Below are 15346 nucleotides of genomic sequence, written 5' to 3'. Positions count from 1 at the left end.
AAACACAAGGGATTTAGTTTTTCTTTTCAATGATGTTTCAATAAAACGTAATTTTATTGACTTTTTGGGAGATTATTATTTACCTTTTACAAAACAATCGTTGGACGGACGTAATCCAGAAACGAATAATAACAAAAGCTTAGATGCCGCAAGACAGTGATGGCGCGACTCGTTAGAAAAATGTAACGAATTGTGCTGAAAGCACAGAGCTGCATCCAGAGCTTAGGGTACATTTTCTAACGAGGGGGAAATTGTCATTTTACAAGATTTTAAGTCCCCATCTAACGAATAAATTTTGACCTTACGAATTTGAACTTAAACATTCCGCCCGCCTTGCAACATCCAGCTATGTTGTAATTGAAATTCATTAATACATAGACATTACATACAATATTTTAATATCAAAATAAATATAAAATGCGATGTCAGTTTCATTTTCAAATTGAGCAATTTTTTTTTTTTTTATTAGTTCATGTATTCATCTTTTCCAACTTCATTCTTTCTTAACTAAATGCTCGTAGAGCCGTTGACCCGGAGGGTCTGCAGTGTCTGGGTTATTGGCCAGGATGACCTACGACACTTATGGTTGGCATTGACCTGACACTATCCAGCCAAACATCGTTAGCTGCGCCAATGGGAATCCAGGACTCGAAAATATTTGTGTCTTTAGAACCCGTGCGTAGACATCGGGCCCTAGAACCAACCCCACCCCGGAAGGACGGTAAAACCTTGGGTCGGCCAGCTGGAGACACTCGAAATGTTCCCGTATCGTATCTGGAGCCGACGACGATGGGGTGACAACACGGGTCAGGTCTGTTACCCGGGCAGAAAAAACCAATTTACTTTCTGCATTGTGTCGGGAGACAGCAACAAGCGGACAAAATGCGTCTTGCGACGTCATCGCTGAGACAAGCCGTAGGCTGAGAGCTAAACTGCTACAAATCATACTGTACCCCGCACACGGGTCGAGGACAGCTCGGACAGGAATTCGACGATCGGACAAGACAAGCAAGAGGACTATAGTGGGACCAAGCGTGACGATTGGTTGTAGAACCAACATCGGATCAGATAGGGGAGCGGTATTCGTGATACAGTACGCGGACGAGTTAACGGACGAACTTGACTTGGACTTTCTCTTCGACAAGGTTTGAGCGGAAGGACGTTGTTGCTGGTCAAATGAATGTAGCAGCGTATGGTGGCTATCTCCACATTCGCGGCACCTCTCGCGACTATTGCAGGTCGATCGCATGTGAGACCTGCCCAGACAGTTTGAACATACCCGATGCAACACTACAGTGCGCAATCGTTGCTCCAAACGCATGTTCAAAAATTTGCGACACGACCGTAGATTGTGACTTCGCATACACAACACACAGACATTCGAGTGCCCTCTTTTATTCACACCTGAATTCTTTTGGGCAGTCCCCGTAGGGGATGACGATGGTTTGGCTACGTTGGTTGCGGATACGTCAGCAGGAGCCGTATCAGCCCCCGACGGAGGGACAACTTTCTGCGTCGGTACTACCCCTTGTGAAGAGGCGACGACTGGGGTCATCCCGACGTCAGGGACCTGCTCGGGACGTCATCCTCGTAGTCAGGGAGAGTCTTAACAATTTCCCTCATATTTTCCATTGTACTGCGAAAAGAAAGATGACGCTTACTATATGAACGATCGAAAACTATTCGGTCAGTATGACCAATTTTACCACCGGTCGTCTTACAACACCGTTTGCCGTTCTCACGTCTGCAACTCTAACGCGACCGTCAGATCCTGGGTGGACGTCATCCACACGACCTAATTTCCACGATGTAGGAGGCAATTGCTCATCACGAATTACTACCAAGTCCCCTACTTCGATATCACGCTGCGGAAATTTCCATTTATACCTTTTCTGTAAGCCTTTCAAATATTCATCTTTCCACCGTAAGCAGAACTGTTGCGACAGCGCCTTCATTTTCCTAAATCGATGCACCAAATGAAGTGGTGATTCCTCCTCTAACTGTTCAGGAGGCGCCAAGATCGGAGATCCTACCAAAAAATGGCCAGGCGTAAGTGCTACCAATTCTTGAGAACTTTCACTCATTGGGCACAACGGCCTAGAATTTAAACAAGCCTCAATTCTCGAAAGAACAGTCGAAAACTCTTCAAATGTAAATTTGAATCCTGATGCATGTTTCCTAAAATGCGTCTTGAAGCTTTTGACAGCAGCTTCCCAGAGACCACCCATATGTGGCGCCCCGGCAGGGATAAACTGCCAGGAAAGCTGCTGAAACTGGTATGCGGAACACACCTTATCACGTCCTTCTTTAAAAACACATCTCAAATCCTTTTCCATTTCGCGTGAAGCGCCTACAAAATTTGTACCATTATCCGAAAAAATGGTCTTGGGACAACCGCGTCGAGATATAAATCTGTGAAAAGCGGCCAGAAACGTTGTCGTAGACAAGTCTGATGTGGCTTCCAAGTGTATGGCCTTCGTCGAAAAGCATACAAAAACGCAAACATAACCCTTTGTTATCTTACATGCGCGCCCTATAAATGACTTAATTTCGAAAGGCCCCGCAAAATCAACGCCAGTCGTAGTAAACGGTCTGGTAAGTACAGTTCTCTCCGGTGGGAGAGCCGCCATGATCTGCGTACAAGACTTCTTCCTATCCAACAGACACCGTTTACACCGGTTAATAGTCGATCTAATCAAAGATGTTAAACGAGGAATCCAATACTCAATCCGAATAAGACGTAGAACCAACTGGTTCCCTCCGTGAATAGATATGTCGTGAACATATTTCACTAGTAACCTAGCGAATCTACTATTATACGGCACTATAATTGGATGTCGCTCACTATACGACAGGGTAGGACACCTACTCAAACGACCATTCAACCTCATAACCCCCTCCTCATCCAGGAATGGATTCAATGACAACAACGAGCTCCTGGAACCTAACGGTTTCTTTTCCCTCAAACAATAGTACTCATCTGGATAATGAGCCCTTTGAGAAAGAACAGCTAGACGTAATCTCACTGCCTTTAATTCGGTTGCCGTCAACGTCGTGCCGTGATACACATTTCGACTAGCATGTGAATAATGGGTCCTGTGATAAAACCTAAATATATATGCGATGACTCGTAGAGCCCTATCTAACGAAGAAAACCTCTCTAAAATGTCCTCGTAGTTCGTAAAAAATGATGCGTGAGTCCTGACCGCCCGTACCTCAACGTCAGTCTCAAGAGGGGTGAAATCATTTATATCCCACTGAGAACTATCTGAGCAGAGCCACTCTGGTCCATGCCACCAAAGCGACGAAACCGCCAACTCTGCAGGCGACACTCCGCGACTTCCCAAGTCGGCCGGATTGTCCTCAGAGCGAACATGGTACCAATTCTGTCCCCCAGTATTCTCCTGAATCCTACATACGCGATTCGCAACGAAAGTAGACCACGTAGATGGCGTCTTTCGAAGCCAAGAGCGGACGATCGTAGAATCCGTCCAACAATAAACACGTCGAAATTCAATATCTAACTCCCTGGCTATAGACTTGTAAAGTTCTGAGGCCAAAACTGCCCCACAAAGCTCCAAACGTGGCAAAGATATAGATTTGATGGGGGCTACCTTAGTCTTACAAGATAGCAAATGGGTGAAGATTTGTCCCTGCGGCGTAACCACACGAACATATACTACCCCCGCGTATGCTTTTTCCGAGGCGTCGGAAAAAACATGTAATTCTACCTCACAGTCTGTGGAGTAATTGACCCATCGAGGAATACGAACGTGATTCACATCCTGATAGGTCTCGACAAACTTTCGCCATTGTCGCTCTGTTTGTAACGGAAGAGACTCGTCCCATCCTATCTTATCCAACCAAACCTGTTGCATAATTATCTTCGCCACTATAATAACTGGCCCCAGCCAGCCAACAGGGTCAAATAGCCTAGCTATAGCCGATAAAACCTCTCTCTTCGTAAACCGAGATTTTTGCTCAATCGGTTTCATCTCAAAATAAAACAAGTCTAACTGCGCATTCCACCTAATGCCCAACGGTTTCGAACTACTAGCTTCAACAAACTCCAGTAATTTGGCGTCAACCAAATGGTCAGCCGGAAGCGATTCTAAAATGGCTAGCTCATTAGAAGTCCACTTCCTCAGTTCGAACTTTGCCGATGATAGTACTCTAATCAATTGGTCCCTAGATTCAACAGCAGTATCCACGTCATGGTACCCTGTCAAAACATCATCCACGTACATGCACCTTCGTAGAATATGTGCCGCGTGGGGATATTCATCTTCGGAGTCATCGGCCAATTGCAATAACGTCCGTATGGCTAAATAGGGAGCACAATTCACACCAAATGTCACGGTCTGCAGCTCATAGTCTTGTACATCTTTTTGTGGGGAGTCCCTAAAGACAATTCGCTGCAGAGAAGTATGGGCCGAATTTACCCTAATTTGGCGGTACATCTGTGTGATGTCGCAATTAAAAACGTATTTGAAAAATCTCCACCTCAAAATCAAATACACCAATTCCAATTGTAATGTGGGTCCCACATAAAGAATATCGTTCAGACTTTTACCATTTGAGGTCTTATGCGAAGCATTAAAGACAACTCGAAGTTTGGACGTCAATTTGTCCGGATTGATTACCGGGTGGTGTGGCAAATAACACACAGTTTGATCTGCAGGAGAAGTCGACGACACTGGTCTCATATGTTGCAAGTCCAAATACTCTTTAATCACCCCGTCATACATTAATTTTGTTTCAGGCTTTCGTAAAAGCGAAGCCTCACCACTAATAAACTGCTTCAAACAACTTGTCCGCGAATGTCCAAGCAAGACTTGTCCCTTTAATTCGGGTTTTATCGGAAGAGTCACTACGTATCTTCCATCGGAATCCCTATATGTGGTATTCTTAAAATTTTCCTCACAAAATTTATCTGCGGGAGAACAAATTGCCCGTCTTGGTAAGTCCTCTAATTCCCAAAAGCGAAGAAGAGTCTTGTCAAGACCATCTTCCTCCATAAATTCTACAGTCGTTGAAAAAACTGTCACACTGGAAGTGGGAATTGAACCAGTAATGAGCCAACCGAAGACTGTCTGTTGAGCAATCAACGAACCTAAAATGCCGGAGCGAACCCCCTGTAATATAATTCTGGGATACACGTCTGCCCCCAACAATAAATCAACCGGACGGCTATCGAACAGATTAGGATCAGCCAAACGCAAATTTGGCAAACGTGACATATAATTCCGACTCACTTGGAAAGACGGTAAATTCCCAGAAATCTTAGGCAGGACCAACGCAGTCGCCTCTACCAAGACCGATCCATCTATGGGTGACCCTATACTCAGAGGGCAAATACCGCGAGAAGTTATCGAAACCGATTGATTCACGCCCGATATCGAAGACGTCGCACTCGTTATCGAAATCCTAAGCAACTTTTGCATTTTTTCGGTAATAAAGGAGGCTTCCGATGCTGGGTCAATAAGAGCCCGAGCTGGGTACGTCATACCCTGATGAACGATGTTCACCATAGCCGTCCCTAATAGTACCGACCTGTTCTGGGAAACATGAAACACTTGCCTGGCCGAAGTACCAGACACGATTCCAGACGAAGTGGAAGGCTGCGGGTCAATCAAACCGCTAGAATCCGTAGGACGAGCGGCCGAAACTGTCGAGGACATAGTCGCCACATTCGTAGAATGGCAAGAATCTCGATGAAGCAAAGTATGATGCCTTCCTTGACACTTCTCACAACTGCGAGATGTAGCACAGTTGTTAACGTCATGTCTACGAGATAGACAATTGAAACAACAGCGGTACCGTTTCACAGCAGTCAACCGATCATTCACAGAAAGATTCCTAAATCTCGGACAAACACGAAGATGATGGCTTTGTCGTGGACAAAGAACACACATCTTATCGACGGAATCTCTAGAAGAATGAGAAGTGTATTGCGAATTACGCGACCTAGATGGCGAAGATTTCGGAGCTGCATTCGTAAAATGCGTTCGCAGTTTCCTGCCATCAGTTTTCTTCGAAGCATCGATACCCTTCAAATCGCGGAGACACGTGAGTGTCTGAATCCTTTCCGTAAGAAAACGATCCATGTCCACCCAAGACGACAACGCAGACTTATCACTTATACCCTGTTCCCACAAAGTAACACTAATCTTCGGTAGACGTTGCACACACAAATATATCAAAATCGGATCCCAATCGTTCGTAGGAACGTTATTCACAGCCATCGCCGAAATACATGCATTTATACCACGCTGCAAGTTCTTCAACCCAGAACTTGTCTCAGTGTCTAAGACCGGAAGGTCAAAAAGTAGTTTCAACTGATTGCTGACTAAAATTCTCAAGTTGTCATAAGTTTCCTTTAACGTCCTCCAAGCTAACTCGAAACTCCTATCAGTGAGAGGAAATCTTCTTACAACTTCACGGGCGTCGCCACTAGTCTTTTTGAGCAAATGACACAAGCGCTCAATATCACTCAGACGGGAATTTTTTACATAAACAGCAGTAAACAAATCCCTAAATGTTGGCCAAGACTGAAAGTCACCATCGAAAACCTCAATATCGCATGGTGGTAAAGCCAAACTATGGACCGCACCATGGTCAACACCTAACAAAAGAGAATTTCCCGATACATCCACATTACCAGAACGAGCAGAAATATCCGCCACATCGGCCTGCTGTATAGGAGTTGACGCCCTAGGAACGGCTTTTAGACCGTCTATTTTCCTTTCGATAGAGGAAACAATACGAATATAGGCATCATAAGTTGCCTCATACTTGCCGTCAGCAGATTCTACCTTTCCCTTATCTGAATCCTCCTGAAGATCGTCTAAACACTCCTCATACCTCTCTTTCACTTTCTCCCAGAGTGATTTCGCCTCTTCGACCTGAGCCCTTAGAGAATAAACATCTAAATTCTCCTCCTTCAAAGAGCTAACCCGTGTCCCAAACTTCACAACCGCATCAGCGGCTCTAATGAATCGCGCGAATGTATTAACTGGCATATTGAAAATAATTTAGCGTCACAAAAATTCACAAAAACTCGTAAAGTATGTGAACACGCACTTATCGACAGCGAAAACTGGCCGAAAAATCAATAAATTTGCACAAAATGCCCAAAAATGCAAAAACAAAAATTTACAAAATTTTTCTTTCAGTGTATCAAATTCTCACACTGCACCGAAATTACCACAAAATTTCTTGAAGTGTAAACAATTGTTCGTAAAACAACCACTTCAAAACTTAAAATCAAAAATTTCAAACAATTTGTAAACTATTGGACTATTTTTCTCTCAGTGTAGAGACAATTAATTTTCGTTCAGAGTACCGAATCACAAAATATTTTTCCCCGTGTACAAAAAAATGGGCAAATTATTCAAGTCAAATTCTAAAAATCTCAAAATTCTACTAAAATCTTCGAACTATTTCTCTCAGTGTATGAATGAATTTACGAAAATTACGCTCAGTGTATCGAAGAATACTGCCGCTGTATCAAAACTTCACACACGAAAACCAGATGATCAAAAAATTCAACAAATTATAAGAAATTATAAAAAAATGTCTGTAAGACCAAATGTAGGGTGCACGGACTGTAAAATACACCTCTACACTTCCACGCCAAATAATCTCCCCAAAAAAAAATCAAATATCGCAAATAATAAAAGATATAGAAATAAAAATATATACGTAATATATATGATAAAATAAAAATTATACGATCGTACCGGACCGCCTGTAGGGTGCACAGTGACCAAAACGATAATTTTTACTAATGCGCGTAACGCTAATGGGTCATACAACACGAAAACCCAAAAAACTCAATTTCAAAAATTTTTATAATTTTCTTCAAAATATTTACGACTCGCGGCCCCGTGAGGGTTAACAAATAAACCAAAGAAACACAGCTCAAAAAAAATATGTATGTATATACGTGTGTGTATCACTGATCATACGTAGGTATGTAATTCAAACGTTGACTGCAGTGACGATTGATCTTTGTTTACAATGGTAATACGACCAACAGAGCCTTTAGAGTCTGCGTGTATTTTGTTATTGTTTTATTTACTTCAAGTTAAAGGCAACGTAATTGCAAATAATGTTTTGAAGTAAATAAGCACTGTCAACGTTTAAATTCACCACACAACACCAATATATACAATAGATTTTTCACTTTTTATTTTGACTATTCCTTCACTTGAATATTTTTTAGCAAAACGAAATTAAACAAACGAAAGAAACGTACGTATGTATGTAGCAACGAATGTGTGTTTTTTGAAATGCAATTTGCCGTCGGCAAAACGAAATAATTGAATCAATGTTGTAAAACGACCGCGGTTTAAATTTAAAACACTCGCGATTTGCTCAATTATTTTAATAAAACACTGACATACGCACCTGTGTGTTGATAAATAATTATTTAAATAAATTTTCAATATAAATCCTTCACAAATATGGCTGCAAAGTGGCTGCTTTTTGTTGTTGCTTCACAATATCAGCACTTTCCTTTGAAAAAAAGACAAAACAAAATCCTTTATTAATTGCTGTAAGCAAGTATCCGGCTCGATTGGACCAATGAATGCGTAGCACCGAGAAATAAAATAAATAAATACACAAGGATTTAGTTTTCTTTTCAATATTCTTTCAATAAAACGTAATTTTATTGAATTTTTGGGAGATTATTAATTTACCTTTTACAAAACAATCGTTGGACGGACGTAATCCAGAAACGAATAATAACAAAAGCTTAGATGCCGCAAGACAGTGATGGCGCGACTCGTTAGAAAAATGTAACGAATTGTGCTGAAAGCACAGAGCTGCATCCAGAGCTTAGGGTACATTTTCTAACGAGGGGGAAATTGTCATTTTACAAGATTTTAAGTCCCCATCTAACGAATAAATTTTGACCTTACGAATTTGAACTTAAACATGGGGTATGTGAAAAACTGCTCTTCATCTCATGGAGCGTGGAAAGCGCTGGAGGAGGTCTACAAGCCTCGCGGGCCGATTAGAAAAGTTTCCCTCTATAAAAAATTATTAAACTTGACACTGGAAGACAATGATATGGTACAGCATATAAATTCCTTTACGGAGACTGCAGAAAAATTGGCAGAAATAGGAATTGTCATTCAGGAGGAGCTGTTGTCCATAATATTGCTTTCCAGCTTACCGCAACATTACGAGAATTTCGTCATTGCCATGGAAACGAGAGACAGCTTACCCCAGTTGAATGTGTTGAAACAAAAAATTCTAGAAGAGAGTGAAAGACGCAAGAGCGAGAAAGATGACGGCGGTCAGCAACAGGCTTTCAATATGAAAGCGTCATCTTCAACCAATGGGAGAGAAAGCAAAGTTCAAAAGGCAAACGAAAAACAAAAATTCAAAGGAAAGTGTTTTGTGTGTGGCATGGCTGGTCACTATGCAAACAAATGCAAAAAGAGACCGAAACAGAAAACAGAGCAACAGCAATCCTTTTCTATACTGGCAGTGGTTGATTCCCTACGCAGAAATCATTGGTACATAGACAGTGGAGCGACTGTACACATGTGTAATGATCAAAATATGTTTGTACGCTATGAAGAGCATAGAGAAAAAATTGCGTTGGCTGGAGATAACTGTGTAATGGCTCTCGGCAGAGGAGATGTGGAGATCAAAACAAAACAGTGTAACGTGTTGCTAAGGAATGTTCTTTTCTCCCCTGACCTACAAGCAAATTTCATTTCTATAAGCAAAGCTGTTGAAAATGGGTTTGTCGCAACATTTAACAACGAAGGCGCATGCATCAAGAACAAAAACAACAACATCGTCATGACAGCAAGAAAGCAGGACAGCTTGTTCGTCGTTGACTGCGCTGCCCAGCAACTGTATGCTATGGACTTCAAATGGCATAATAGATATGGACATTTGAATGGCAAAAGTCTCAGCATGCTTTGTGAAAAAGAGATGGTAAATGGGATGAAATTACAGCAGAGCGATATGGAAGGCAAATGTAAGACATGCATGTTAGGCAAAATACATGCGAACCCCTTTCCAAAAGATTCATCATCGTCATCAAATGATTTGCTGGAATTAATACATAGTGACGTGTGTGGACCAATAAATGTAAATTCAATTGGTGGGTCACGTTATTTTCTTACATTTATTGATGACAAATCTCGCCGCATTTTTGTTTATTTCCTTCGCAATAAATCTGAAGTCTTCGAGAAATTCAAAGAATTTAAGTGCCAGGTAGAAAGGCAAACAGGGAAGAAAATTAAAGTTTTGCGAACGGACAACGGCAGAGAATATTGTAATGCACAATTTGATGCATACTTGAAAGATTGTGGTATATTACGACAGCTTACAGTGCCCTACACTCCACAACAAAACGGAGTGGCTGAGCGAGCCAATAGAACATTGGTTGAAATGGCACGGTCGATGATGCTACATGCTGGTGTGCCTAAGTCACTGTGGGCAGAGGCCATTAATACTGCTGTATACCTGCGAAATAGATGCCCTACGAATGTTCTACGAGAGAAAACACCATACGAAGTTTGGCATGGCAAGAAACCGACAGTAAAGCATTTACGCACATTTGGCTCTGTGGCAGTGGCACTCAACAAAACTCATAAGAGAAAGTTCGATTCACGAGGAGAGGAATTCATCATGGTTGGTTATTCTCTTGTTTCGAAAGCATATCGTCTGTATGACAAGAGAGCACATACTGTGGTTGAGCGTCGTGACGTCATGTTTGACGAATGCAAATTTGGTGGTGAGCCGAACAACAACAATGCACAGGCTAACGAAAACATTCGATTAGAGGACTATGTTACATTTCCAATAATGCACAACAACAACACAAATGGTGATTCCCAAAATATAAGCGAAGCAAATGATCATCAAGGCGATGATAATAATGAGGCAATTGGTGTGCAAACCGAAAGCGACAATGATCATTTGGCTGAGAGTTTTGAGGAAAATGAAGGCTTCGACACAGCAGACGAGGAAGGCGATGAGCAAAATTTTGAAAATAACAACAATGTGCAAGTACCAATGTATGGGCCAGGCAGACCAAAGATAATAAGAAGTGGACAAAGAGGCAGGCCACGAAAATTAAAAAATGAGCTGTTTTCTATGAATGACACCGTGAAAATTCTAAGGAGTGGAGGCAAGCAATGAAAGCCGAAATTATTGCGTTGGAGAAAAATAAAACGTGGAATCTTGTTGATTTACCAAAAGGCCAAACAGCGATTGGAAACCGTTGGGTTTTTGCTCTGAAGCGAGACAAAGAGGGCAATATTGAACGGTACAAAGCACGATTGGTGGCAAAAGGCTGTAGTCAGAAATTTGGTGTAAATTACAAAGAGACGTTTTCGCCTGTGGTGCGGTATGCTTCAATTCGTATGTTGTTGGCGTTGGCTGTGCAAGAAAAAATGCACTTACATCAAATTGATATAGGAACGGCATACTTAAACAGCGATTTAACAGACGAAATATACATGGTACAGCCTGATGGTTTTATAAATAGAGAATTTCCAAATAAAGTTCTGCGACTAAATAAGGCGATATATGGATTAAAGCAGTCAGGCAGAAATTGGAACCAGCGACTTGATGGTGTTTTAAAGCAAATGGGATTTGAGAGCTGTGACAACGAGCCATGCGTGTATAAATCAAATGACAACGGAAATAAAATATTTGTTGCAGTATACGTCGATGACTTAATAATAGCGTGCAAAGAAAAGCAACCAATCCTACAATTTAAACGACGTTTGTCAAATGAATTTGAAGTAACCGACAAAGGTGTTCTAAGCCACTTTTTGGGGATGAACGTCATGAGAGAAGGTGAGCTTGGTACAATAAAGGTAACTCAAAAACAATACATTAGAGATATTTTGGAGCAATATAATATGAGCAACTGCAAATCTGCTCAAATACCTCTTAATCCCGGGTTTGTCACAAATTGTTCAGGAGATTGCAAACGAGTCAAAAAGGAGGAGTACCAGTCCATAATGGGTGCGTTAACGTATTTGGCCATAACAACCAGGCCAGATATTATGCATTCTGTCTCCAAATTGGCACAATTTAATTGTGAACCTCACAGCGAGCATTTGGCTGCTGTAAAACAATTATTGCGTTATCTTAAATACACTGAAGATTTGGGATTGGTGTATAAGGCTGGCGATATGAGCATAAAAGGTTATGCAGATGCCGATTGGGGTGGAAACGCCATTGACCGCAGATCATACACCGGCTACATGTTTTTCATCTGTAATTGTCTCATATCATGGGAATCGAAAAAAACAGTCAACAGTTGCTTTAAGAGCACAGAGGCAGAATATATGAGCATATCCAATGCATCGAAAGAAGCAACATACCTACGAAGATTACTGCGTGAGTTGGATGTTTATGGCGACAATCCAATAGTTTTATTTGTGGATAATCAAGGTGCAATGAAATTGGCAACAAATCCCGTGTACCACAATAGAATAAAAAACATATCGACATAAAGTATCATCATATTCGAGAAGTAATTAGCCGGGGTGATGTCCAACTAATATATTGTCCTACCGGTGAGATGGTGGCAGATATTTTGACGAAAAATCTTGCGAAGCCCAAGCATTCATACTTTGTTGAGAAGATGAATATGAAATAATATATTTTTGAAATTAAATATTGTAACGTATGTAATAATTGAAGTTTTGAAATTAAATATATATTTCTGTTTTTGTAAGAATACATCCATGTTGAGGAGGAGTGTTGAAGATGGCAACCTTGAAATGTACTCATACAACATGTATGCATTCGTAAAGTAACCATTTATATCAATGTAGAATAATCATGAATTTATCTTGTTATGTTTGTTTTAGTCTGTAAGTGAATGTCAACGAATAAAGATCGTATTTAACATTTTCATATAAAAATTTAAATTTTTTTAGGTTTTGGGTGGATTTTTCAATTTTTTGGGGGTGGTCACGAATTAAAGTCCTTTTCGCTCTAGGACGCATGTTTAAGGAGATATGGGCAAAAGAAGTTTTTCATATAAAAATTTCAATTTTTTTAGGTTTTGGGTGGATTTTTCAATTTTTTGGGGGTGGTCACGAATTAAAGTCCTTTTCGCTCTAGGACGCATATTTAAGGAGATATGGGCAAAAGAAGTTTTTCATATAAAAATTTCAATTTTTTTAGGTTTCGGGTAGATTTTTCAATTTTTTGGGGGTGGTCACGAATTAAAGTCCTTTTCGCTCTAGGATGCATATTTAAGGAGATATGGGCAAAAGAAGTTTTTCATATAAAAATTTCAATTTTTTTAGGTTTTGGGTGGATTTTTCAATTTTTTGGGGGTGGTCACGGATTAAAGTCCTTTTCGCTCTAGGACGCATATTTAAGGAGATATGGGCAAAAGAAGTTTTTCATATAAAAATTTCAATTTTTTTAGGTTTTGGATGGATTTTTCAATTTTTTGGGGGTGGTCACGAATTAAAGTCCTTTTCGCTCTAGGACGCATATTTAAGGAGATATGGGCAAAAGAAGTTTTTCATGTAAAAATGTCATTTTTTTTAGGTTTTGGGTGGATTTTTCAATTTTTTGGGGGTGGTCACGAATTAAAGTCCTTTTCGCTCTAGGACGCATATTTAAGGAGATATGGGCAAAAGAAGTTTTTCATATAAAAATTTCAATTTTTGTAGGTTTTGGGTGGATTTTTCAATTTTTTGGGGGTGGTCACGAATTAAAGTCCTTTTCGCTCTAGGACGCATATTTAAGGAGATATGGGCAAAAGAAGTTTTTCATATAAAAATTTCAATTTTTTTAGGTTTTGGGTGGATTTTTCAATTTTTTGGGGGTGGTCACGAATTAAAGTCCTTTTCGCTCTAGGACGCATATTTAAGGAGATATGGGCAAAAGAAGTTTTTCATATAAAAATTTCAATTTTTTTAGGTTTTGGGTGGATTTTTCAATTTTTTGGGGGTGGTCACGAATTAAAGTCCTTTTCGCTCTAGGACGCATATTTAAGGAAATATGGGCAAAAGAAACTTTTCATATAAAAATTTCAATTTTTTTAAGTTTTGGGTGGATTTTTCAATTTTTTGGGGGTGGTCACGAATTAAAGTCCTTTTCGCTCAAGGACGCATATTTAAGGAGATATGGGCAAAATAAGTTTTTCATATAAAAATTTCAATTTTTTTAGGTTTTGGGTGGATTTTTCAATTTTTTGGGGGTGGTCACGAATTAAAGTCCTTTTCGCTGTAGGACGCATATTTAAGGAGATATGGGCAAAAGAAGTTTTTCATATAAAAATTTCATTTTTTTTAGGTTTTGGGTGGATTTTTCAATTTTTTGGGGGTGGTCACGAATTAAAGTCCTTTTCGCTCTAGGACGCATATTTAAGGAGATATGGGCAAAAGAAGTTTTTCATATAAAAATTTCAATTTTTGTAGGTTTTGGGTGGATTTTTCAATTTTTTGGGGGTGGTCACGAATTAAAGTCCTTTTCGCTCTAGGACGCATATTTAAGGAGATATGGGCAAAAGAAGTTTTTCATATAAAAATTTCAATTTTTTTAGGTTTTGGGTGGATTTTTCAATTTTTTGGGGGTGGTCACGAATTAAAGTCCTTTTCGCTCTAGGACGCATATTTAAGGAGATATGGGCAAAAGAAGTTTTTCATATGAAAATTTCAATTTTTTTAGGTTTTGGGTGGATTTTTCAATTTTTTGGGGGTGGTCACGAATTAAAGTCCTTTTCGCTCTAGGACGCATATTTAAGGAGATATGGGCAAAAGAAGTTTTTCATATAAAAATTTCAATTTTTGTAGGTTTTGGGTGGATTTTTCAATTTTTTGGGGGTGGTCACGAGTTAAAGTCCTTTTCGCTCTAGGACGCATATTTAAGGAGATATGGGCAAAAGAAGTTTTTCATATAAAAATTTCAATTTTTGCAGGTTTTGGGTGGATTTTTCAATTTTTTGGGGGTGGTCACGAATTAAAGTCCTTTTCGCTCTAGGACGCATATTTAAGGAGATATGGGCAAAAGAAGTTTTTCATATAAAAATTTCAATTTTTGTAGGTTTTGGGTGGATTTTTCAATTTTTTGGGGGTGGTCACGAATTAAAGTCCTTTTCGCTCTAGGACGCATATTTAAGGAGATATGGGCAAAAGAAGTTTTTCATATAAAAATTTCAATTTTTGTAGGTTTTGGGTGGATTTTTCAATTTTTTGGGGGTGGTCACGAATTAAAGTCCTTTTCGCTCTAGGACGCATATTTAAGGAGATATGGGCAAAAGAAGTTTTTCATATAAAAATTTCAATTTTTTTAGGTTTTGGGTGGATTTTTCAATTTTTTGGGGGTGGTCACGAAT

At 39.9% G+C, this 15346-nt stretch overlaps 1 protein-coding gene across 1 annotated transcript; it reads right to left on the bottom strand.

The window, feature by feature from the left end:
- Window positions 1-1679: 1679 nt before the first annotated feature.
- Window positions 1680-7022, bottom strand: LOC142231071 (uncharacterized). Its single transcript, XM_075301691.1, has one exon. It carries the CDS (start codon window positions 7020-7022, stop codon window positions 1680-1682), a length of 5343 nt encoding a protein of 1780 aa, XP_075157806.1.
- Between the last annotated feature and the right edge of the window lie 8324 nt (window positions 7023-15346).

This window comes from Haematobia irritans, chromosome 3, assembly GCF_050003625.1.
Source record: "Haematobia irritans isolate KBUSLIRL chromosome 3, ASM5000362v1, whole genome shotgun sequence".
Taxonomy (NCBI): domain Eukaryota; kingdom Metazoa; phylum Arthropoda; class Insecta; order Diptera; family Muscidae; genus Haematobia; species Haematobia irritans.
Note: the sequence above shows the minus strand (reverse complement) of the source record. Positions and strands in the feature narration are given on the sequence as shown.

Bases quoted from the DNA above. Each gene is read 5' to 3' on its own strand.
- LOC142231071 (XM_075301691.1), bottom strand. From the start codon at position 7,022: ATGCCAGTTAATACATTCGCGCGATTCATTAGAGCCGCTGATGCGGTT.